This window comes from Cryptomeria japonica, chromosome 9 (genome assembly GCF_030272615.1).
Source record: "Cryptomeria japonica chromosome 9, Sugi_1.0, whole genome shotgun sequence".
NCBI classification, from domain to species: Eukaryota; Viridiplantae; Streptophyta; class Pinopsida; order Cupressales; family Cupressaceae; genus Cryptomeria; species Cryptomeria japonica.
The window spans coordinates 597,037,726-597,061,553 of NC_081413.1; the positions used below are offsets into that span (position 1 = coordinate 597,037,726).

General features: G+C 38.1%; 1 protein-coding gene across 3 annotated transcripts in view; it reads left to right on the top strand.

Annotated features, from left to right (window-relative positions):
• The window catches only part of LOC131071526 (uncharacterized), a 297,148-nt gene that overhangs the window by 179,868 nt on the left and 93,452 nt on the right, over window positions 1-23,828 (top strand). For all 3 annotated transcript variants that reach the window (XR_009112532.2, XM_059211079.1, XM_058007425.2), the window contains exon 5: window positions 536-679. Coding sequence is in view for 2 of the 3 variants with exons in the window: in XM_059211079.1 (XP_059067062.1) it covers window positions 536-679 (144 nt within the window). In the remaining variant the exon portion in view is untranslated. The remainder of the gene's footprint in view (window positions 1-535; window positions 680-23,828) is intronic.

The window sequence follows — 23,828 nt, forward strand, 5'->3', positions numbered from 1 at the left end:
AAGCTGTGAGTATCCTAACTAACCTGAGAAATTCTCTCAACCGCCATGACTTATTCCAACTACAGTCCTAATTGAATTCAACCTGTAGTTGCTTTACATGTAATTACATTTTACAAAATGCAAGTAAAAGTAACACTTGCAATTACAATTTTTGACATTACATGTAACTTGTCAAAACAAAATTAATGTTTCTAGCACTACATGGGCTTGTTTTATACTATCAAATCATGTTATCAATTTTATCATGTAAAAATTCTACATTGCTATCCATTTATTCTCTAGTATTATTTCTTGTTGGCAACCCAACTAAATCCCTTAAGAGAGACGTCATATCTTCTACATGCATTCCCTACACGATTTCTGATCCTAATAAGTCTGGAATGAATGATTTTGCCCTGTGTTGTAATTTTGGATTAAAACTTTGAAATGAATTGGAAAAATTGACATGGAGAAAAATGCATGATGCACTTGTTAGAAAAAAAATCTCGGTTTATGTATATTACTTACACGTATAATATGCTATCCTGTTGTTCAGCATGTTGCAGAAATTCCATACGAGAATGAATATGTAGCCAGCACACGGGCAGTGAATCAGGGGACTGTTACATATTTAGAGAATATAGGCCTTCTGGGAGAAAACCTTTTAGCTGCTCATTCTGTTTGGATCAATAATGCTGAGGTAATTCCGTTGTGTTCATTTTTGTACCTTAATGACTCATTAAAATTTGTAGGTTCTGTAGGATATCTGTATTGCTATCATAAAAGATCATGTTTTTCCCTTTTCCTAATTCTTTTGAGAAACTAAACTACCTTCCGATTCACCAGTCTGTCTTATTCAACTCAGATATATGGAAGGAGAATATTGAGACTGATTTTATGCATGGGAAAAAATGAATATGTTGCCTTTTTACTTTAGTGAACAATTATATCTGTGATGATTGCTGGTAATTTAATAATTTGATTAAGCTGTTGGTGAGTAGGTATTGTGATGTATATCACAAAATAAGATTTTGAAGTTTCTTGATTTGTCTTTTCTTTATTCCTCATGCATTTGACCAAGTGAATCTTTCCTGTTAAATTCATCCAATACTTGCACCTGGCCTTGTGCATTAAAGTATGTCGTACCACGCATGTGGGATGTGGTATTTTACCCAATTCAACCCTTTATTATGTCTACTGTCGATTTGAATCTGGGCCTCTACTTTAGAATTCATAATACTCTCACGGTTACCACTTGAGTTAATCCCATTGAACAGATAAGAACCAAAAATTTAAAATATATGAAATTTCCTATATTTTTGTTTGACCTCTTATAGATTCTACATTATTATATTTAAGATAAGTACTAGGATGAGGAAGGTGGGTATCATGTATTCATCCCAAAATTCTGTCTTTGACAATAGTTCTAGATTTCCCCAAATTCCCATTTTAGTTTTCCTTCTCATTCCTTGATTTTCTTCTTATATCTTTATAATGTATTTTTTTATAGAGAAAATCTCTCTCTCTCTCTCTCTCTCTCTCTCAATATATATATATATATATATTTTTGTTGTATGAATTCCTTTGAAGGAAAGGAAGGTGGTTCTCTAGAGCTTGGTGAGGAAGATGAACAAGCATCCTCCATTTTTCCCTTGGAGCTTCACTTTGAATCTGATTGGTTATTTTCGTCTTTTTGTGCTGCTTATTTTTAGCCCTCCTTTGTGGTGTGATTATGATTTCTTTTCTTAAGTTTTCATGCTTGGTTTTTAATGTTTGGGGATTGATTGTCTATTGCCATATTCTTTGTTGCATGCCAAAATACCTTTACAATCATTATAGCTTAGAGGGGCTGAATGCTGCGTCCTCTTTTACCAATCTTTGTGTGCATTAAATTGCACAAACGGATAGGATACAATGTTTGCAGATGCAGTAGCGCCTTCCCATCTGGTCCATCTGGTGCTTGAGGCAAATTTACTGCAGCAAGTTGTAACATATATATTTATTTGCTATGCAAGCTATGATTTGAATGCAAGGAGGTAAAGCTGAGCTGCTGAAGTATATGATATTAACAGAGAACAAAACACAGAGCTATGGTTTTGTTGGGAACAAGAATAGGGAAGAAAGCTTGATATTTGAAGGAAGGAAAAGTCTTACAGGAGTGCTTCATGTGTTGATGATTTGACCCCAATACCTCAAATGGATAAATTTGATTCAAGCTATAGCCATGGAGATAGAATCAACATATTCATCAAGGGAGGACCCACCAACTATGGGTGAGATGATCACGGTGAGGAATCCTTGTGCCCTAGTATACTCTTTATTAACCACAACGCTTCCATGGAAGAGGTAGTTAAGCAGGAAGAGGATAGCTTAAAAGTATTGCCATTTTTGTTTTTTTGGATAAAAAAGATTTGCCTTCTAGGAGTTCTTTTTGACATTTGGGAAAAGTGGGATTATACAAATCTTTTTGTAGAATGGCGCAAAATAGCCTATGTATTGTTTTTTCCAAAATGGTAACATGAAAAGGAGGGTGCTTGAAAAAAGTTTATAGAATATGGGAAAATAAGTGTTTAGGGCAGTTCCTTGGAATTTGGAATTCAAAATTCATTCCATGTGAGGCTTTTGTCAAGTTAGTTTCTAGATGGGTTGAAATTAAATACTTCTCATCTCAATTATGGGCCCTTATAACCCATGCCCTGAAATCTCATCTCAAAGAATAGACTTGACCTTTTTCTACTTTAGGAAGTGAAAGCCCTTGGATTGAATTTGGAATATTGTTTGCAATTTGCACATATAGATGTTGTTGGGTCTGTTCAAGTTGTTTATTATTAGTGAGGTCTAGGGCTGATTCATCGATGGTAATTTTGTAATCTGGGGGATGCAGGACCAGCAAGATTCTTGAGTGCAAGTGGACATCACCGATTTCAATCCCATAGGTTGGATACTGGATGGCCTTATTAGTGTAAGCTTGTTGAACATGCTTGCTGTTAGGATTTGGTGTAGGTTGAGCAAACAATTGTGGTGCTCTTGGTTGCGTGGAAGCAAGCATGGTCTAGTTAGGCACAATTGCTTTTGCTGCTGAGGTAATGTGTTAGGCATGAGTACAAGCTTCCCAGTTAAAGGTTGTTGTTGCTATGGGTAAGACATGTTAGGATTTTTCCATTGTTGGTTGCCTCGCCATTGTTGTGATCATGGGTTTCGAGGGGATTGCCATTGTTGATTATAATTAGAATACTGATATTGGTGTTGTTGGGGCCATGTCCCTTGTTTTGATATCCAATTGGATGATGGATTATTTTTCTATGATTGTGCTGATGCGTTTTTTCAAAACCCCTCACCAGCATGCTGAAGAAAAATTTGGTTTTTAGTTGGACCAAAGAAGGGAAAGCTGGTTTTGAAGAGATTAGACAAGCAATTGCTTAGGCCCTGTTGTGACCTATTTCACACATCGCCCCATTGCAGAAGGGGACCCCCTAGTTGTTTTTCCTTTTAGGGTTTTGTCCTAGCTCTGCAATTTCGTAAATCCATCTTCTTTAAGAGTTTTTGAGTCAAAGTTTTTGAGAAGTCATCCTGAGCCAAGTAGAGAGTTCATGCTCAGAACAGTGTTTGAACATTGTCAAAATCAGAGAAACGGAAATCGCTTGGAATTGCCCAAACTCAACGAGTCCGAGTCCGAGTCACCCCCCACGAGTTCAGCAAACTCGGACTCGGACTCAGCCGAGTCCAGGGGGCAAACTCACCCAACTTGCCAACTCAGCGATTTTGGGGCAAAATCGCCCAAATGCGCAAGTCCTGTCGTGCAAACTCGACTGACATTAGGCATGAAAAAAGGCATTCAAAAAACACATTTTTAAAGGTTTTTTTAATTTGGTTTCTTGCTTTATTATCCTATGCCCCTAAAAGTGAACTTCCTTTCATTCATTTGGCAAAATAGGAGGAGAAAAGTGAGTTGTGAAGAGAAACAAGGGTTCATTGAAGAAAAACCAGCAAGGAGGAAGCTCAAGATTTCATCCATTCATCACATTGGGGCTGCATTATATTTTGATTGGGTGCATCAAGAGTTGGAAATGAAGAGTTTGCAGCTCATTTCAAGTTTGTTGTAAGAGGTAAGATTGATTTTTTGATCTTTTTTTGTTTCTTGTATGCAAAAATTTCATTTTCTATTCATTTCTTTTGAAAGTTTTACTTTTTTTTCCAAAATCTTTTGTATGTTGCCATGTAGGGTTGTATGTAGGGTTTATAATTTTTTTTTTAAAAAAAGTAGGGTTTGAAATTTTGATCAAACCCTACATTTAAAAAAAATAAAAATTTACAAACCCTATCTTAGTTTTTTTGAAAAAAATGTACAATGAGAATGAATGCACAACAAAGAATGAATGTATTAATTTTTTTTTGTATTTGTAATGTCTTATTGCAGCAACCTTCACTTTCTTATTTGTCTCAAGTTTCACAAAACTATCATACAATGTCTTCTTCTAGACCCCCAATTAGAAAGGACCTTGCTTGGAAATTTCACGAAGATTTTCCTAGGCAAAAAAACGGGCAGACAAAATGTATGTTTTGCAAAACAATATTCCATGGAGGCATTTATAGATTGAAATACCATAGTGCTGGTGTGCGTGGCCATGATGCCGACCCATGCACTAAAGCAACAATTGAGGCCATACGCGAGTGCTATGTAATGGTTTAGCAATTGAAAACAAAAAGAAGCAAAAGGATGATCTCGCGGCCATTGCAAGTGGGACAGCTTTAGGTTGTGTTGGAGCGCCTTCTTCCATGCCTCCATATCGTCCCACTCACTATGCTACTGCTAGTGCTAGCGCTTCTTCTTCTATAGGTGCCGCTACTCATGTTCCTAGCACTGCCAGTGGTAGTGGGAGTGTTAGCATTGGACCTAGAATTCGTAAATCTAGATTGGATACCTTCTTTGTGCCTCGCACTACTCCTGGGTCCCAACAGTCGCTTGAGAGCATGGGTTGGAACAAGGAGGTCCATGATGCCGCTAAAATGGCAGTTGGCAGGTTTTGGGTCTACGGTAGTGTTCCATTCTTTACAGCCAGGTGAATGTTTTATATTTGATTGTTTTAATGTTTATACTTTGATTCTTCGTTTTATTTTTTCCCGTACATACTACATAGTGCATACTTAACTATCTCATTTAATTTATTTGTGACAGGTATCCTTATTGGCAAGAAATGGTTGATGCCCTTACCATATGCGGCGTGGGGTTCAAAGCCCCTTATGAGTCTGATTTGAGGGGACCCATTTTGACTGAATTGGTGAATGATGTAAAGAGGGAATTAGGTGAACAACACTAGATATGGAGCACTAAAGGGTGCACCATCATGACTGATGGTTGGACAGATAGGAGAAATAGAAGTCTCCTTAATTTTCTTGTTTCTTCCATAGGTGATTGGTTAATTTTAGTTTCATTTATTCATTAGTTTTTTATTTTTTATTTAATGATTTATTGAATGATCATTGATCTTGCTTTATTTTTTTATTTCAGGGGGCACCGTTTTCATCAAGTCCGTTGATTCCTCTGCACATTGCAAGAATGCCACATTCCTATGTGAGAAAATAGAGGAGGTGATCGATGAGGTGGGTGAGGAGAACGTGGTGCAGGTGGTGACTGACAATGCAGCAAATTATGTTGCTGTAGGTAAACTTTTGATTACAAACTAATTTTGTTTGCAAATTAATAACTATTTTGTAACTTCATTAATTACAATGCAACAAATTATGTTGTTGTAGGTAAACTATTGATGGAGAGGCACCCATCTATAGTTTGGACTCCATGTGCCGCCCATTGCATTGACCTCATGGTGGAGGATATTGTAAAACTCCCATGGGTTAAGAGATGTGTAGAAAGGGCGAGAAATGTTTGCAAATCTATATATAATCATTCATGGGTGTTGGCTCTTATGAGACAATACACAGAGCAAAGGGAGTTAACTCGTCTTGGAATCACTAGATTTGGCACAAACTTCATTACATTGCAGTCCATGCTTCACTGTAAGGCGGCCTTGAGACGTATGGTTGTTGGTGAGGAGTGGTCTTCCTCATCCTATGCTACTATCCCTGCAGAGATAGATATGGCAGATTGCATTTTTGATGAGGGAGGCTTTTGGACCCCTTGTGATGAGATAGTGAAGGTAAATTTTTTTATAAATTCTACAATTTAAGTTTTTGTTTTATAACTTATTCATCATTTTCTCTTATTTTCTCATTTTTCTAAATTACGCAATATTTTCAATTTTGCAATTTGTTAAGCCCTTGGTGGTTCTCTTGCGAGTCGCGGATGGAGAAAAGCCCGCAATGGGCTACATATATGAGGGCATGGATAGGGCAAAGGAGGCCATCAAATCCGTCTATGGAGGAGATGAGAGAAGGTATTATCCCATTTGGGAGATCATTGATAGGAGATGGCATAATGAACTTCATAGGCCCATCCATGCAGCAGCCTATTATTTGAATCCGACATTCCATTTTAGCCCTACTTTCAAGGCTGATGAGGAGGTCCTTGATGGGTTGTACTCAAACATGGAGAAGATGGCACCTGCTGGTTGTACTCAGACCCAACTTATGCGAGAGATGCAATTGTTCTCAAATGTGCAAGGGGAGAGCTTCTCTCATCCTATCGCCAAAGAAAGTAGGACAACTATGATGCCAGGTAAAAATACATTCTAAGGCTTAATTTTAGTTGTATTGTATATTGTTAAATGAGATTATGAGAGTCGAGGACTCGAGAGTGAGACTGATTTTATTTATTTTTCTCATTTCAAACTCAAATAATTGGTGGAACTTTTTTGGCCCAAAGACACCAAATATTCAGAAGTTGGCCATTCGCACCGTGAGCCAACCATGTAGCGCATCTGGTTGTAAGCGCAATTGGTGTATGTTTGAGCACATACACTCCAAGAGACACAATAGATTATCTGTGGAGAAGATGGATGATCTTGTCTTTGTTCACTACAACCTTTGCCTGAGAATGAAAAAGAATGCATTAGCTGGCATCTACCCTATCATTCTAGATGAGGTTGATCCTAAAGCAGAGTGGGCCACTGAGATAGAACTTGTGGCTATCTTTAGTGATGATGACACTGATTGGGTCGACCAGGTAGATATAGAGGCTGAGGCTGTAGCCATGGCAAAGGAGCAGAAAGCACGAGTAGAGACAGGAGAGCTAGAGGCAAATAGTGACATAGATATTCCTGATGTTGGTGAGGTTGGCATGGTGTCATGGGGAGAGGCTATGGCTGCCTAATCATCCAGGACCTACCTTAGACGCCTTCATAGGGGGCCGGGGCCGGGGGATGTAGACTCCTCTGAGCCATAGGCTTGTAGTTGTATTTACCTTTGGTATTTGTATGGAACATTTGATGATGATCATATGATGACATGGATTTTTTATTCCATGAGTTTTGTAATATTGTATACATTTGACAATGTTTATATATCTATGTTTGTCTTTTACTTCAACTACAATTTGCATTTATGCTTATGTGATTGATGTATAATTGTGTATGTAATCAAATGAGCCGAGCTTGATGATGTTATTGTGTCTTTAAGGTGTATTTAATAAAGGGTGCATGAAACAAGTTTTAAATCTTTAAAAATCCCTAAATTTCTTGAGTTTTTCACTTTGTCGAGTCTAGCCGAGTCCGACTCCAAGTCCCGAGTCTGAGTTTGAGTCAGCCTTGCCGAGTCTGAGTCCCGTATTTTTGGTCAAAATGCTTAGAAGGTCCAAAGGACGAAGATCGTAAATGCTTTGGGTCATTTCTAACAACTTTCTATTTTTAGGAATTTTTGCTTTTTGCTTGTTTTTCTAAATTTAGAAAGTTTTGTTTTGGCACTTTGGGCCCAATCTGGGAAGCAGCTTTTTGGGCTTGCTTTTTTCTTTTTTTTGTTTTGCTTTTTTCTGCGTTTTTGAAAGTAGGATTAAGGTTTGTTCCTCGGGTCATATGATCAATGCCCATGTTGTCAGAATTGAAAAATTATGTCTCTAAGTGTAAAAAGCAAGGTAAAAACCCCAATCTAGGGTTTTGTCCTAGATGATGCAGGTATGAAGATGGCAAATCAGACTTGAACATGGCAGTTTGAATGAAAAATGGTTTGAAAGAGCAAGCATGGTAGCAAGGTCAAATTCGCCCAAGGACAAGGATGGCTAACACGTTCCAAAGTCCACCCACACCAAGCATAAGATGGATGTCCAAGGCTGTTCAAGGTCCGCCAAAGCATGAGGAAGCATGTCCAAACAATATCAAAGTCCGCCCAAGGAAGTTGGCAGAAGATTGGCCGAGTTTGCCCAAGAGACAAGTCAAACCATGTTCCAAGTTTGCCTTGGCAAGGTGGCCTCCAAGTTCGCCCAGCTAAGAAAGCATTAAGGAATGGCAAAAAAGTCTCAATGTTCGCCCAAGCCCAGCCAAGACACGGTATGGATTAACCAAGACAAAGTCTGCCCTTGGCCAAGAAAAGGAATGGTGAGACCTTAATGAAGTCCGCCCAAGCATGTGGTCTAATGACGAATGAACTTTGTTCAACCAAAAGCATGGCCAAAGACACATCAAAGTCCACTAGGCATGAAAGATATGGTCAATGGGAGTTAAAGTCCGCCCATGGGAAGACAAAGAACAATTCCATAAAGCTCTCTAACTGCGCTCTACCCAAGTGCATGGCACAAGTAAGTGAAGTCCGCCTTGCTTAGGATGTAGTGAAGTCCGCTTTGAAGATAGAAAACAATGTCCAACATGATGCAAACTCTGCCCAAGGGGATAGAAGATAAAGGAAAGACATATGGAAAGAAGTTAAGTTGGATGGACAAACATTCCTAAAGTCCACCTTGACATAAGAAGAAGAAACCAAGGCATAGAAAGCAAAGTCTAAAGATCCATGAAGGCCGCCCATGATGAGATCAAGATGGCCAAACAAGGTTGAAAGAAAAAGATAGTCTAAAAACACTTGAACTTTGCCCTCCTCTTAACTAAACACACCACAAAATCCGCCTAGGCACATGGAAGATGGCAGATGGAAGGTGAACTCTGCCCAAGTAATGAAATTATGGCTAGGACTAAGCCAAGTCTGTCTTGGCCTAACATCCTTGAACTTCACCCATGCTAAATAAAGTTGGCAAATACTTTGTCAAGTCCGCCTAGCTAATGGAGAAGGCTGGCAAACAAATATCAAACTCCTATCTGCAGTTAAAAAAGGATGGCAAGAGTTAATAAAACTTCGACCTATTGGTTGAAAATTTTGTACACCTGGGGGATGTGCAAAATTGTGGTTTCAGCCACAATGTGTGAGTATGATACTCTCCTAATTTAGGGAAGGCTCCCCCTATCTATAAACTAAACTAATCTAATATGGGTGAGACAACAGTCTTTCTTCTTCTTTCAAGAAAAACTATACTCTTTTCTCTTCACAGAAAAGCAATAGCAATTAGAAATAAATAACAACAAACACAGAAATGAGACTTTTTTTTGTAGGATTTTTGGAACATAAGGGGAAGCAAAGTTTCCATGAAAGCACAAAGACCTCCGCAACTTTCCCGAGACGGGAAAACAAAAAGAAAGCTCAAAGTCTTCAACTATCTATTCTCCTATCAACTTTTTTAGATGATTTTCTAATAACCAAGCACAGTATGTAGCTGCTCAAAGTTTCACTACATGATGCACCTCTTATGCACAAACATAGAAAATAAAAGCAGCACAAATTCTGCAAGTTACCCCTTTGCTTGAGCGTCCTACAAGAGTTTCAGACGTGACAAGCAGCTCAAAGTCTGCGGTATCAAATCTTAAAACCAATCTAAACTCCAAACACAATAAGTAGCTCAAAGTCTGCAAGATTGAGCTTGAATCCCTCTTGTATAACACCTCAAAACTCACAATCAATTTCTAGAGAATGTCACATAACACCTTGAATCAACACAAAGTTTGAAAGCAATTTGCCTCTTTTAATTGACTGCAATCTGATTTACAACTAAGCTCAAAGTCTTAGAGTGTACATACAAATTGGCAGAGTTTTGTTGCATTGCAAAAAGATAAAAAATTACAATAGATCCCTTCAAGTATTTATAGGAGAGGAACCTTGAGAAAAAGGTGGGAGGATCCTAACTAACTTGAGAAATTCTCTCAACCACCATGACTTATTCCAACTACAGTCCTAATTGAACTCAACTTGTAGTTGCTTTACATGTAATTACAAAAGTGCATGTGATGAGTTAACTTGCAATTACAAAGTTGTTTTCTAACATGTAACTTGTCAAAACAAAATTACAAATGCATAATTGAAATTATTCTCTGTGTCCGAAGACATCACTCTAACTACATCATCGTCTATTTTGAAAATCTTCATGTTGCTACAAGATACTCTGTGATCGAGGTAAATGACATCTTGAACTAGAACAAGAACTTGCACCCTTTATAGTCTTTATGTCTTTAACCAATGAACTTCAACCTTTCACATGCTTGGGGTAGTACTGACTTCTCAGGAGGGAAGTTCTTTGCAGGGCTGAAGTAAGAAGCCTATCTCTGTCTTGAAAGCATTCTATGCTCTCAACCATTCATGTCACTTATCCATCTCCTTGTGTGGCTCCGTCATGTTGTTTTTCTTTCTCCAATCTTGAAATCTGGTTGCAAAACAAGGCCCATGCCTTAATCCATTGATTTGGTAGGTCGTGTGTGCAAATAGGACTGACAAGGGAAGGGATAAATTGATGCAAAAATGGGCTCACAAGTGAATTTCGGGTTTTGGAAACTGCATTCCATGTGTGGTAAAACAAGAGCATTAACTTGCAATTGTGGAGAACAAACATGCAACTTCATATGTGTAATGGGTAACTACAAGTTTGCACTTGTATTTGGACCTTTAAAACTCATTTTCAAGTGTTTTTTGAGTACATTTAGGACTAATTTCGGGTTCTGGAAGACTGATTGCAAGTGAAGACACAACTGCAATCGGGTTTTAAAATTCCGACTACAAGTAGACTTTAAATGGAAAAAATGAATGAAGGTGAAATGAATGGATGAAATGGGGCTTTGACATGAGGGGAAAATGGAAATAATGATACCAACCAGTAATGGCAAACTTGGAAAATGGGAAAAACTCTTGTTTGCAATCAGATTTGTAAACCCAAAATCAAATGAATGAGTCTCATGGCAATTCTTCAACATTTGTAAATTTTGTAAAAAGAAGGTTAACTCTTTTTAACAAAGGGGAAGGTCAACATTACCAAAGTTACTTGTAATCGGAATTTTAAAACCCGAATACAAGTGAACTGGTAAAAAATATAAAGGGGAAAAACAATGCAATCTCCAAATTGCATTCAAAGAACTTAGCAAAGTGGGAAGAACGTTCACTTGTTTGATCAAGATGCCCTTGAAAGAGATGAATAATCTTTGAAAGAATCAATTAGCTCTTTAAATAGAAGATGAAGGAAAAACGTTAGAATCCTTGTTGCATCCAAGAGAAACTCGGATTCAAACTCTTTGCACCAAAAACGGCATGGAAGGAGGAAGAAAATGCCTTCAATCATGTTGCAAATCCACGTTGGGGATGAAGAAGGAAAAACGCCTTGCAATGGAGGATCAAAATGCAGCAACACATGTTTGAAAAACGTCCATAATGGGGCAAAAACGTGGCTCCAAATCAGTAAAAGTGCCTCCCAGATAGCAAGGAAATGTGGCCCATAAACCAGCAAATGAGGAACAAAATGTCCCACCTCCTTCATTCAATGCATTCCTCCATGAAAACCAGATTCAAACCATGAAAAATGGGTTTTTTGGGAGCAAAAATGCATTTTGGGTTCTTGAGCTGCAAATACAAGTAGCAAAATGCACTTGGAAGTTGTAATCGGGTTTTAGAATCCCTTCTACAAGTTAAAACGTCCTCTCCAAAGATGCAATCGGGTTTTGGAAACCCCTTTACAAGTTTCAAATTGCATCACTTTTTCCTTCACTTGGGCAAATTCGGGTTTTCGGAAAGAAATGACAAAAAGAAAGAGAAAAACAATTTGTAATAGGGAAATAAAATTCCCATTACAAGTAAAGACTTAAAAAACTTAAAAAAACTTGTAATAGGGAAATAAAATCCCTATTACAACTAAAAGCAACACATAAAAACTTGTAATAGGGAATTAAAATCCCTATTACAACTTAAAATCACTTAAGTAGGAACTTTTATAAGAAATTACAAGTTCTTTTTAAACTTACAATTTTAAATTCACTTGTAATTTGTCCAAAAAGTTCCTACAATGACTTAAAAGACATAAAAAGCAAGGGGGAAATAAAAAGTAAGTTACAAGTGACAAGTTTTAAATAAAGTACACTTGTAATTGTTTTAAAATTTCCCTACAACACTAAAACAAGAGAAAATTAGAACTTGCAATCAAAGGAAAATTTCGCACCTATAGTTAGGAAGAAAAAACCCGAAATTGAAGGAAAGACATAGCAAATGAACTCAAAACGTGGATTGAGGATGGACCAAAGATTAGTCCAGTCCAGCAAGGAGCAAAATTTTTGCCTCAAGAAGCGTGCCTTAAGAGTAAAATCTTAAACCTGCAGTGACTGCTCTGAAACCTGAAATTGCACAAAAAGTTAGGAAAATGAAGACCAAAACTCACCAAAATTTGGACAATGATGGCAAAGACACCCCCCAATGATTTGGCACTAACAAATGTGAGTTTTGCACCTCGTAAAACGTGCCTTGGAGACAAAAACAACACATTTAAACCAAAATTTTTTAGGGGTTGTCACATTTTTGAATTTTCAAAAATGAGGACAACACGACCTAAGGTTAAGTCAGCTAAGCATAAGGAGATAAAAGATTAAAGTATAAAAGCATGGTCAAAGACACATCTAAGTTCACCAAGCATAAGACTAAAACATGAAGGCTTAAGCAAGTGGAAAGCATGGCGAATGGAAAGCAAACTCTGCCCTCCTAATTCGAATTGCTAGACATGCTTCAAGTCCGCCAAAAGCAAAATAAAGTTGGCAAAGACAAACATGAAAGCAAGACATTCCAAGTTTGCCTAGGCATAAGTGGAATATGTGAAGATGCCTAAACAAGATAAAAAATTCGCCCACGATTTTAAGATTAGACAGATGATCAACTTACCATGACGAGGAAAGAAGGATAGCTAGAGGAATAACAAATTTGACAAAATAGCACATGAAATCAAGAGTCAATCAAACGAATGGGTTGGAAAATTTAAACTTGACACATAGAATATTTTAAAATATTTTCCAACACGGGATTATTTTTGAAGGGAAAATATTTTCAACACTTAGAATTATTGTCGAAAATTCAAGAAAAATTCAATTTGAGAGAAAGATCTAGAAGATTCTTTGCTTTTTTAAGCTAAGGATAGATTCTTGATAGAAAAATAAAACTTTCCATTTTGGAAAGATTGAAAGCATTAAGACACAAAAAAATAATTATTTAAAAATAAAAATTAAAATGGAGCTCCTAAAATTAAAATTCTTAACTCTATATATTTTCAACCAGTCACTTTCAAATGCATTATTAGGTTGGAAGATTGAAGTGCAATTAAGAAGAAGTTTTCTCTCTCAGATTTTGTGGAAAATTGATTTTCAAGAAGGAATTTTGAAGAATTAAAATTTTTTTAAGTGTTGGAAAGAAGAAAATAAGTGCTTTTTTCTGAGTTTTAGACAATTTTCAGAATTTAAGGCAAATGTTCATCAAAATCAGTCAAAGAAACCTCTAGAGGTTCAAGAAATTCATATTTTTGACTGATTTCTTCTGTCTAAACCATTTATTTCTCAGAAATTACTAAGTACTTGATCAATTTCTTCCACTTTCAGTCTGATTTTTCACAGTATCTTAGCTTTTTAACAGGCTGAAAGTGAAATTTCTGAGTTAAAACGTCCAAAATCAGAGTTAAAATCTTCAAGTTTTCTTGAAAATAAAATTAAGTTTTCATGTGTTTTGCAGATTAAAGGCCACCAAAGGAGTTCCTTCTAGGAAAGCTCAAGATGAAGTTCGCCAGCAAAGGATTGCAGCCGGAATCAAAGATCAAATCCAAGTGGAAGAATGTCATAGATACTGACCTTGAGCATGTGGATTTCAAAGACCTCAAAAAGAGAATGTATGGCCATGATGGATACCTGCCAACACCCATTGCTTGCCGGATGATGAGGAATGGCATCGTCCAAGCAGTTGGATTTCCACCAGCTAAAGTATGTGTTGAGTTGATGGTTGAATGTGCTATATATTATGATTCACAAGAAAGAGCGATCATTGCACCTGATGGAAGGGTATTAGCTAATCTTTTAGAGTTAGCCATTCAGGAAGTGTTTGGAATACCAAACTACAATAAAACCTCATATAAAACTAAAGAAGATACCCAAAAGATCTATAATGACCAGTTTGAACTCTATGTGGCAAATATCAACAAGTCATGGTTGGAAAAGACAAGACCTTCCCGAAAGAAAATGCCAAAGAAGCTGCTACGCCCATACTTCAAAGAGGAATATGGTGACATTATCCTACTACTGAATAGAGTAATGGGCAGCCCTAAGGGTGTGCCATTTGAAACATGGATGTACTACTTCATTGATTAAATCACCTCAAGAGTCAAGATGTTCAATTGGTCCTGCATAATCAGTAACAATCTTCATGAACAATTGACAAATTTAGAAAAGACAAAGTCCTTCTACATGAGCTCTTACATTGTTTACCTGTTGGCCAGAAATTATAGATATTCCGGACTGATTTGCAAAGGTATAGTTGGCAATGGTGAAAATGAATTAAGGTCTTATGACTATTACCCATAGTTGCAGCTTAGTGAAAAGGCCCACTTCAAGCGAGTAAATGATGCATTCCTGATGTATATCACAAGGACACTACAAGGGGAACTCATCAAAGGCTATCTCCTGAAGCTAAGAGTTTAATTAGCAAGTATGGATCGTGGTTTATCCAGTTTTTGAAATTCACATACATAAGAGTTCAAGGTTTTGTCGGTTGTCCTTATTGACTTCCAATCTATCCCACCAATAGAAAGGTCCTACTAGAAGTTCTTAGATAGCTGGAGACATATCAGGGCTTCAAAAGAATAAAGCAGAAGGTAGCTATTTCCTTCCCATTCTTTATTGGAAATATGCTGGAGCCTTGTCCAACGGCACAGGCAGCTGAAAGTGCCAGGCTAGAGATGCAATGTTATCCCTTCACATTCTACCAGTCCAGAGCTAACTATGATCCTCATAGCAATATTGGGATAGTAAATGGAGAGAGATACAGACATAGAGTGGACTTAGAAGATTTTTGAGCAGATGCTGCAGATGAATTTGACATCAGAAAGAGACTATGGTTCAGACTACCAATAAGCTTAATCAAAATAATTGAACTTTTTCGTGTGCCTGATCAATTGGAAGATAATGCAAAATACACTCAACCACGCTTTGACAAGAATAGACCTCTTCTGCTTGTCAAATGGTTAGAACCTGAGCATGCAAACTTAGCTACTTTGATGTGGCTAGTTGTGAAGTATTCTCGTTGGTGGGTTGATTAGCAAATTCATGGACTAAGACGGAGAAATTTGACCTTGATTTATGACTTGATGGGTGAAGCAGAAGAATGTTCTTCAAATGCAAAAGCATCTCAAGGTGCTAGACTGATTGAAAGTGCTAAAAAGAAAGGAGAAGTAGGAAGCTCTTCAATAACAAAAGGGAAGACAGTTGTAAATGAAGGACCTTTTCAAAAGAAACAAAGGATAGAACCATCTCGTTCTACCGCATCAGGGAACATAATTGATACATTGGCTATTGATGAGTCATTGACGGATATGGAGATTCCTTCCCCAGTTCATGGAGGAAATGTAGAGTCAGTCCATCAAGAAGATGAAGAGACCCCGTCTCCTACAGGCACACAAATATCGGAGCTAGATAATGAAATGGACATTTTGGGCAATGAATTTCAAGAGGGAATGATTTCTGCTCTTCGAGGAGGCCAGAATATGCCATTTGAAGAGAATGATTAGGAAGTGGAAGGCATTGAACAACCTACAGTTCCTGATTGGCTGAATGAAAGATTGAAAGTAAAGACACAAGTAATAGAAGTTCAAGAAGAAGATGATATGGCCGACTTCTTGGCCAGATTAGAACAAGTTATTGTAAAGAAGCCAGCCAAAAGGTTTTCCATCATCCAGAGAGATGAAGCCGGTTGTCACATGGTGCAGATTGTTGTGCCAAAAGTAGACAAGGCAAAAGAAGATATTGCTCCTCATGAATATGCAATCACTACAATCAATTTGGGACCAGCTACTAAGAGTCAAGAAGTTGAAGACTTGAATAATTCAGTCTTGTTGTGAGGTATTAACACATCACCCCATCGCAAATGGGGACCCCCAATTTTTTCTTGCTTTCTAGGTTGTGTTGGAATCCTTAGCTATTAGCCTTTGCATTAGAGAGGTATAGGGGCTCAAATGACTAGGAGTCAAGTGGATAGTCTTGCATGAGTGTGAAGTAAATTTACAAAGTCTAGATATCATGAGAATTGCTAACTAGAGGGTCACTTCAAGTGCTCCTCTTGAGGAGTGAAAGATCCCTGATGGATCTCTTTTACCAATCTGCTGTAATTTTTATTTATTTAAATTGATTTTTCCTGCTTATTAATATTTTCTTTCAAAAATAGACAGAAGTTGCAGAAGGGTTGAATTCTTTTTGTATTTTGATGATTTTTCAACAAGTAAATAATGAAGTACAAGTACATGAACAAAGTACTGAAAATGAAGTTCATATACAGCCAAAACAAATTCGATTCAAGGCAGATTTCTGAATATAAAATCAAATATTTGACCAGATGAAGATTTCCAATAATTTCAGGAAGATTACAATCAGGAATAATTCCAACCTGGATGCTGAAAGAGTAACATAACTAGGAATGAAGTTGTGGCAAGATTCCAGCCCTCCAAGTGCTGCACGTGGGAAGGAAAGTGGCTGCCAGGTACAGCCGTATGGTTGCCAAGTACACCCAACTGGTTAGAAACCCCAAACCCCACGCTGAACTCTGTCAGAATTGCTGAACCTCCAGAAAGAATGCCGTACAATCTCCAAGATGCTAATAGCTGCAAACAAATCCAAACCACTGTATTGGGGGCTACGTCCCAAACAGGCAAGGCATTGGGGTTGGCGTCCCAGATGCTGAAAAGCTCTTCCAGAGCAAAATCTCAAATCCAAGATGTAAAATGTGTAAAAGATAATCATAGAATGAAGCTCCTATCCCCTTATAACCCCTCTCAATTGCAAATCGAACCCTAATTGTCTCCAAGTGGCGTGGTCTAGTGGAAATGTTATAATTTCTTATTTTAAAGTGGTCATGTTACTAGAAAATGACCTTTTTCCCCATAGACAGAAATCCGCTCACTGAATTGCCCTGAGACCAAAGAGAAAGATTTAAAGAATTTCAAGATCTTTCCAACGAGCTATCACACAATAGGATGCGCATCCAGATGAGACCAAAAATCCCCTTATTACTCCAAAATGGCTAACAACTTAGCCTTATTTAATTATTAAACGCTAACTTAGGAAATATTAAAAATATAACCCAAATAGCCACAAAATGCCCAACTGACATTACAAACCCTAAAATCATCCTGTCACCTGTCTGTGACTGAAGTCGGAAATCAAGGATTCACTGGTAGTCTCATCCCTAAAATCTAGGGATGTTCCTAAAATTTAGGAAACAAGCCCAATCTCTTTGAAACTGAAACCATCTAAAAGGTCATGAATAACCTCACGACTGGCAACTGTCACGACCTCCTAAAATTTAGGGATACCCCCTAAAATCTAGGAACTGCTCCAAACTGGCTCCAAACTGCCTGTAAAGCCAAAATCCAATCACTATATGCACTGAATGAGTCCCAATCAACCTCTGCTAGCCTACGAGACTCCAATGATAGGCCAACTCCTCCGTCTCCGATGTCCACTCTAGAAAGGGGACATGACAAGCCTCCCCTCTCGGAGTTGCTTGCCCACAAGCAACTGAAACACCAATCCTCCACCATCCCAAATAAGATGTAAACAAATCATTGCATGTAACTGCTGCTCATCTCTGATATAAACAACATGCAATGCCCCGGTTTGGAATGGCTCCTCAAAATGCTGAAGCACCTGTGCTGTCAAATCAACACTGTTTGGGTCCCAGAGCGAAGCATAGCTCCCGCTGAATACCTCAAGTGAGCAATGGAAAACTATATCATCTCCATAGATCAAATATCCATAAATGCCAAGACCACTAGTGTGTCTGTGATCACCAACATGCATAACATCCGTCATAATATCCAATGAATGCCAATCCATGGAAGACCCTCTGTGATCTGACCCCATCTGACACAAGTGACACACAACTGCCACACACTGCTGTTGATGTGCCGGAAGATCTAATGCCAACTCACTAGACAATATATAATACTGACTAAAATCATCACTGTCCAAGCTGGCATCTAAAAATATGTAATCACCAACTAGCAATGAAACAATCACCCTGTCTAGAGAATCAGGTGAAATTGCCACATCAACTGGCTCAAAGTACTCACTAGGAGTAACATCACATAACTCATCCACGCCAGCTATCTGATGACAATCAACCTGTGGATCAACTGTCGTCCCACTCTGCTCGATAAACTGAGATGGATAGTGGGTAAACTCCAGCTCCATCCTCGTGATATTCCGAACATACCGTCCAAGTGTCAACAACCATTGTACACCCACGACTACATCTATACATCTGAAGTGAAGCAACCCATGTAGGATCCACGAAAGGAAGGTACTACACATGTCTATACCATGATCCCACACAAACCACCTGTAGGACATAAACTGCTCCTGCTGCTCTCCTCTGATATAAGTGCCATATAATCTTAATATCTGGAGCAACATACTATAATCCCTATAAGACGCTGTATCAAATGAATCAACACCTGGATCCCAAATAAAACTAAATCCACATCCATCTGTCATGAAGAGACAATGATAGTAAGAGGCATCGTCGATACCGTGTCTCTCTATAGCCACTGTGAAACCATAAATACCACCAATCTTCAATGTTGAAATGGACCCATCAATAAGACAATTTCCAACAAGCAAAGTGTGATGGAAACCTCTCCAAAACCTTTGATCAGCGGCTGCAACTTGCCCAATTTCTCCACAAGTTAGTATGTCTTCATTGGAGGATGCCAAATAAATATATTGTTTAGCCATGCACCAAATATAGTCTCTTACACGCTGATCTTCATAGCCCACTATCACATCTAAGAAAACTGAGTCACCAATTAATAAGTACATCGCTGCCCTATCATATGAAAGAGGTGACAAGTCCACAAATGAATAGTAGATGTTTTTGTTCTGCAACATGGATAAACCTTCAGTGGCTGGTCCACTATGAATGCCACCTAACAACTCATAAACTTCACACCTAGTCTTCCCAACTTGAATGTTCTCAATGCAAGGTTTCAAATTTGACTCATTAGATGAAGGAAAATTGCTGATCAAACTCAGAAAATCAAACTGATTTCTATTTCCATTCAATATATCTTCGCTGTCCTTTTCTTCCCTTGGAAGAAATAAAGATCTAATGGATGATTCTCTTTGTATCCTTGCGTCATCTAACCGATTGTGACGCTCTTTGACTCTTTGGAGGTGGTGTCTTGCTTGGGCAGCAAGCGTTTTTGCTTGGGCAGCTCTATGTAACCAATCTTCGTTCAACTTTTGGCAATGTTTTATATCAGCTGCCCCAAAGTACACAAAATCAGACTTATGGTGAGTTGTATTATTTGCATCAGCATAACCCATGCTTGTACCATAAGCACCCGCAAATGTAGAATGCAAATCTCTATTCTCTTCATGACCAAAGGCTGTCATATCTTGAGGAAGATAAGTTACGTCATTGCTGTTATGGACTTCAGAATTATGATCATACTGTGGTGACAAATCTTTGGATTCACTACACACCATTAAATTTCGACTTTCCTCATGGTCTTCCCAATTGAGAAGAGGAAGTAGAGTGACAAATGAATCCAAACTTACGCTGTCCATTTCAACCTCATGTTCTTCATCAATTGCTGATTCAAAATCAGTCTTTGGGCAATCTGAAAACTCATCAAACCTCTCATGAATGTCTTGTGTATTGCATGAAGTTACAAACTCTTCCTTCACATCTTCCACCAAAAATGATGGGACAGCGTTGTAACCAACCAAAGAGGCACCAATTGGATCTACATGTCTCTCAAAATCTTCAAATAGTTTCCTACCAATCTCACTGGTAAACATCATATCTGCTCCTCTTCCTTTGCTTCCCTTGCTCTCAATTGACTCTTGTTTTGTTCTTGGTTGATGACGTGGACTTGAAAACATCAAGTCATCTTCAACTGGTACACCCATGAATTGTGTGAAGGAAAGGTGGTCACGTATCTTTTTAGGAAGAGAGCAATACTTATCATAGTTGTTCATAACTATATCATTGAATGTCTTGGCAGGAGACCTTCTCCTTGTACTTGTTGAAGGAGTTGTACCCTTAGACTGTCTGGAACTCCTTGAAGATGTTTGTTCAAATTCTTTCCCTGCTTGTTTATTTCTAAACAACCCTGTCATGATGTTCAATTTGATTTTCAACCAAACTAAACTCAAATCTGAATTAGAACTCTTGATCTTCACCCAACAGGCTGGCAAGATCAAAGCTCTGATACCACTGAAAGATCCCTGATGGATCTCTTTTACCAATCTGCTGTAATTTTTATTTATTTAAATTGATTTTTCCTGCTTATTAATATTTTCTTTCAAAAATAGACAGAAGTTGCAGAAGGGTTGAATTCTTTTTGTATTTTGATGATTTTTCAACAAGTAAATAATGAAGTACAAGTACATGAACAAAGTACTGAAAATGAAGTTCATATACAGCCAAAACAAATTCGATTCAAGGCAGATTTCTGAATATAAAATCAAATATTTGACCAGATGAAGATTTCCAATAATTTCAGGAAGATTACAATCAGGAATAATTCCAACCTGGATGCTGAAAGAGTAACATAACTAGGAATGAAGTTGTGGCAAGATTCCAGCCCTCCAAGTGCTGCACGTGGGAAGGAAAGTGGCTGCCAGGTACAGCCGTATGGTTGCCAAGTACACCCAACTGGTTAGAAACCCCAAACCCCACGCTGAACTCTGTCAGAATTGCTGAACCTCCAGAAAGAATGCCGTACAATCTCCAAGATGCTAATAGCTGCAAACAAATCCAAACCACTGTATTGGGGGCTACGTCCCAAACAGGCAAGGCATTGGGGTTGGCGTCCCAGATGCTGAAAAGCTCTTCCAGAGCAAAATCTCAAATCCAAGATGTAAAATGTGTAAAAGATAATCATAGAATGAAGCTCCTATCCCCTTATAACCCCTCTCAATTGCAAATCGAACCCTAATTGTCTCCAAGTGGCGTGGTCTAGTGGAAATGTTATAATTTCTTATTTTAAAGTGGTCATGTTACTAGAAAATGACCTTTTTCCCCATAGACAGAAATCCGCTCACTGAATTGCCCTGAGACCAAAGAGAAAGATTTAAAGAATTTCAAGATCTTTCCAACGAGCTATCACACAATAGGATGCGCATCCAGATGAGACCAAAAATCCCCTTATTACTCCAAAATGGCTAACAACTTAGCCTTATTTAATTATTAAACGCTAACTTAGGAAATATTAAAAATATAACCCAAATAGCCACAAAATGCCCAACTGACATTACAAACCCTAAAATCATCCTGTCACCTGTCTGTGACTGAAGTCGGAAATCAAGGATTCACTGGTAGTCTCATCCCTAAAATCTAGGGATGTTCCTAAAATTTAGGAAACAAGCCCAATCTCTTTGAAACTGAAACCATCTAAAAGGTCATGAATAACCTCACGACTGGCAACTGTCACGACCTCCTAAAATTTAGGGATACCCCCTAAAATCTAGGAACTGCTCCAAACTGGCTCCAAACTGCCTGTAAAGCCAAAATCCAATCACTATATGCACTGAATGAGTCCCAATCAACCTCTGCTAGCCTACGAGACTCCAATGATAGGCCAACTCCTCCGTCTCCGATGTCCACTCTAGAAAGGGGACATGACAAGGAGCGAACTTCACTTCATGTGAACCCCATATGGAGCAAACTTCTTGCAATTCTCCCGCGGAGCGAAAAATCATCTTAAGATCTCATGTTGAGCATGTTATCATGTATTGAAGTTGAGAGAGTAAGTGAAAGTGAACAAAGGAGAGCGTAGTCTTGATTTGAAATCCACTTCATAAACTCACCTACATGAGCAAACTTCAAGAAATGAGTTACATGAGAAAACTTCATGTTGAGAGGTAGATGATCGAATTTCCCTTGAGTGCCTTTTTTGAGTAGATGTGTAAATATGAGTTTGAGCATTTGAGTGAGATAGTCTAAGAATTGAATTCATATGCAACAAAATGATTGACAAGCTCATTTGTAATCTACTTCATCTCGAAGTCTTCAACAGGTTTTAACTTCATGACTTGAGCAAATGGAGCGAACTTCATGAGTTCAACAAGTGGAGCGAACTTCATGAGTTGGGCAAGTGGAGCAAACTTCACCTTCAAGCCTACAGGAGTGAACTTCATGAGTTGAAGGAGATGGGCGAACTTCATGTTTTGGCATATATGAGCGAATTCCATGTTAAATTTCATGAACTCCACTAAAAGAGTGAACTTCAAGATTTGCTATAGATGAGCGAAATTCAAGAATTGAGGAAGGAGAGCGAATTTCATAAGCTTGCTAAGTGGAGCGAATTTCTTACTTCATGAATTCCCTAGTAAGAGCGAATTCCTTTCATGTGCCTTGAAGCAGATTCAATTTCGAGATCAAAGCGAATTTCATGAACTCAACAAGAGGAGCGAACTTCATGTTTGACCCCACAGGAGCGAACTTCATGAGTTGGAGAAGTGGAGCGAACTTCATGACTTGAAGAAATGGAGTGAACTTTCTGACTTGAGGGAGTGGAGCGAACTTCATGAATGAGCACACATGAGCGAACTTCATGAACTCAACATGATGAGTGAATTGCAAAAATGAAAACACATGAGCGAATTTTACAAATTGAGCTTCAAGAGCGAATTTCAAGTGAGTGAACTCTACTCCATGTGTTCCTAGTTGAAGGCAAAGTTGCAAGATTGGTTACATGACTACTACCTTAAGATTTGAAGTTTGGAAAGAGTTATTTTGAATTAAGAAGATGAAGGTAGAAGTTCAAAGATCATTTCATTCGAAGCAAAGTCAAGGCGAACTTCACAAGCAACACTCCCAGAGCGAAATTCCTATAAAGGCCTATCCTAAGGGTAGTTCGTCATGTTGTCATTAATTAATGATTAAAAAGGCTCAATGTTAGAACCCATAGAGTGAAAATAAATGAATGAAAGTGAGTTAAAAGGCAAGTTAAGGGTAACTTCATAAACATCAAAGGTGGGGTGAACTTCAAGAGCTCCTCTCTAGGAGTGAAAAACAACTTCGAGTGCTCCTTCATGAAGGCGAATTCTCTCTAAATCCTCTTATTAAACCTGCAAAACACATAAAATCAAGGGATATATCAAGTTAGAAGAACTATCAATGTTATATATTATGTATTTGATATCATGTTTGTTTTGTTTTGCAGATGAGAACGGATGATGATTGCAAAGCAAAAGGAGAAAGATTGTAAGATCTACATCCCCATACAAGGAAGAAAACTTCATCTACAAGCATAGAATGCCCAAGAGGAATCTCAACTCTTACAACACCAGGGAGTCACAGAGAAGGAATTCCAAAGCGGAGGCAGTGTTGATATCAAGAGTTCGTCCTAAGGCACGTCA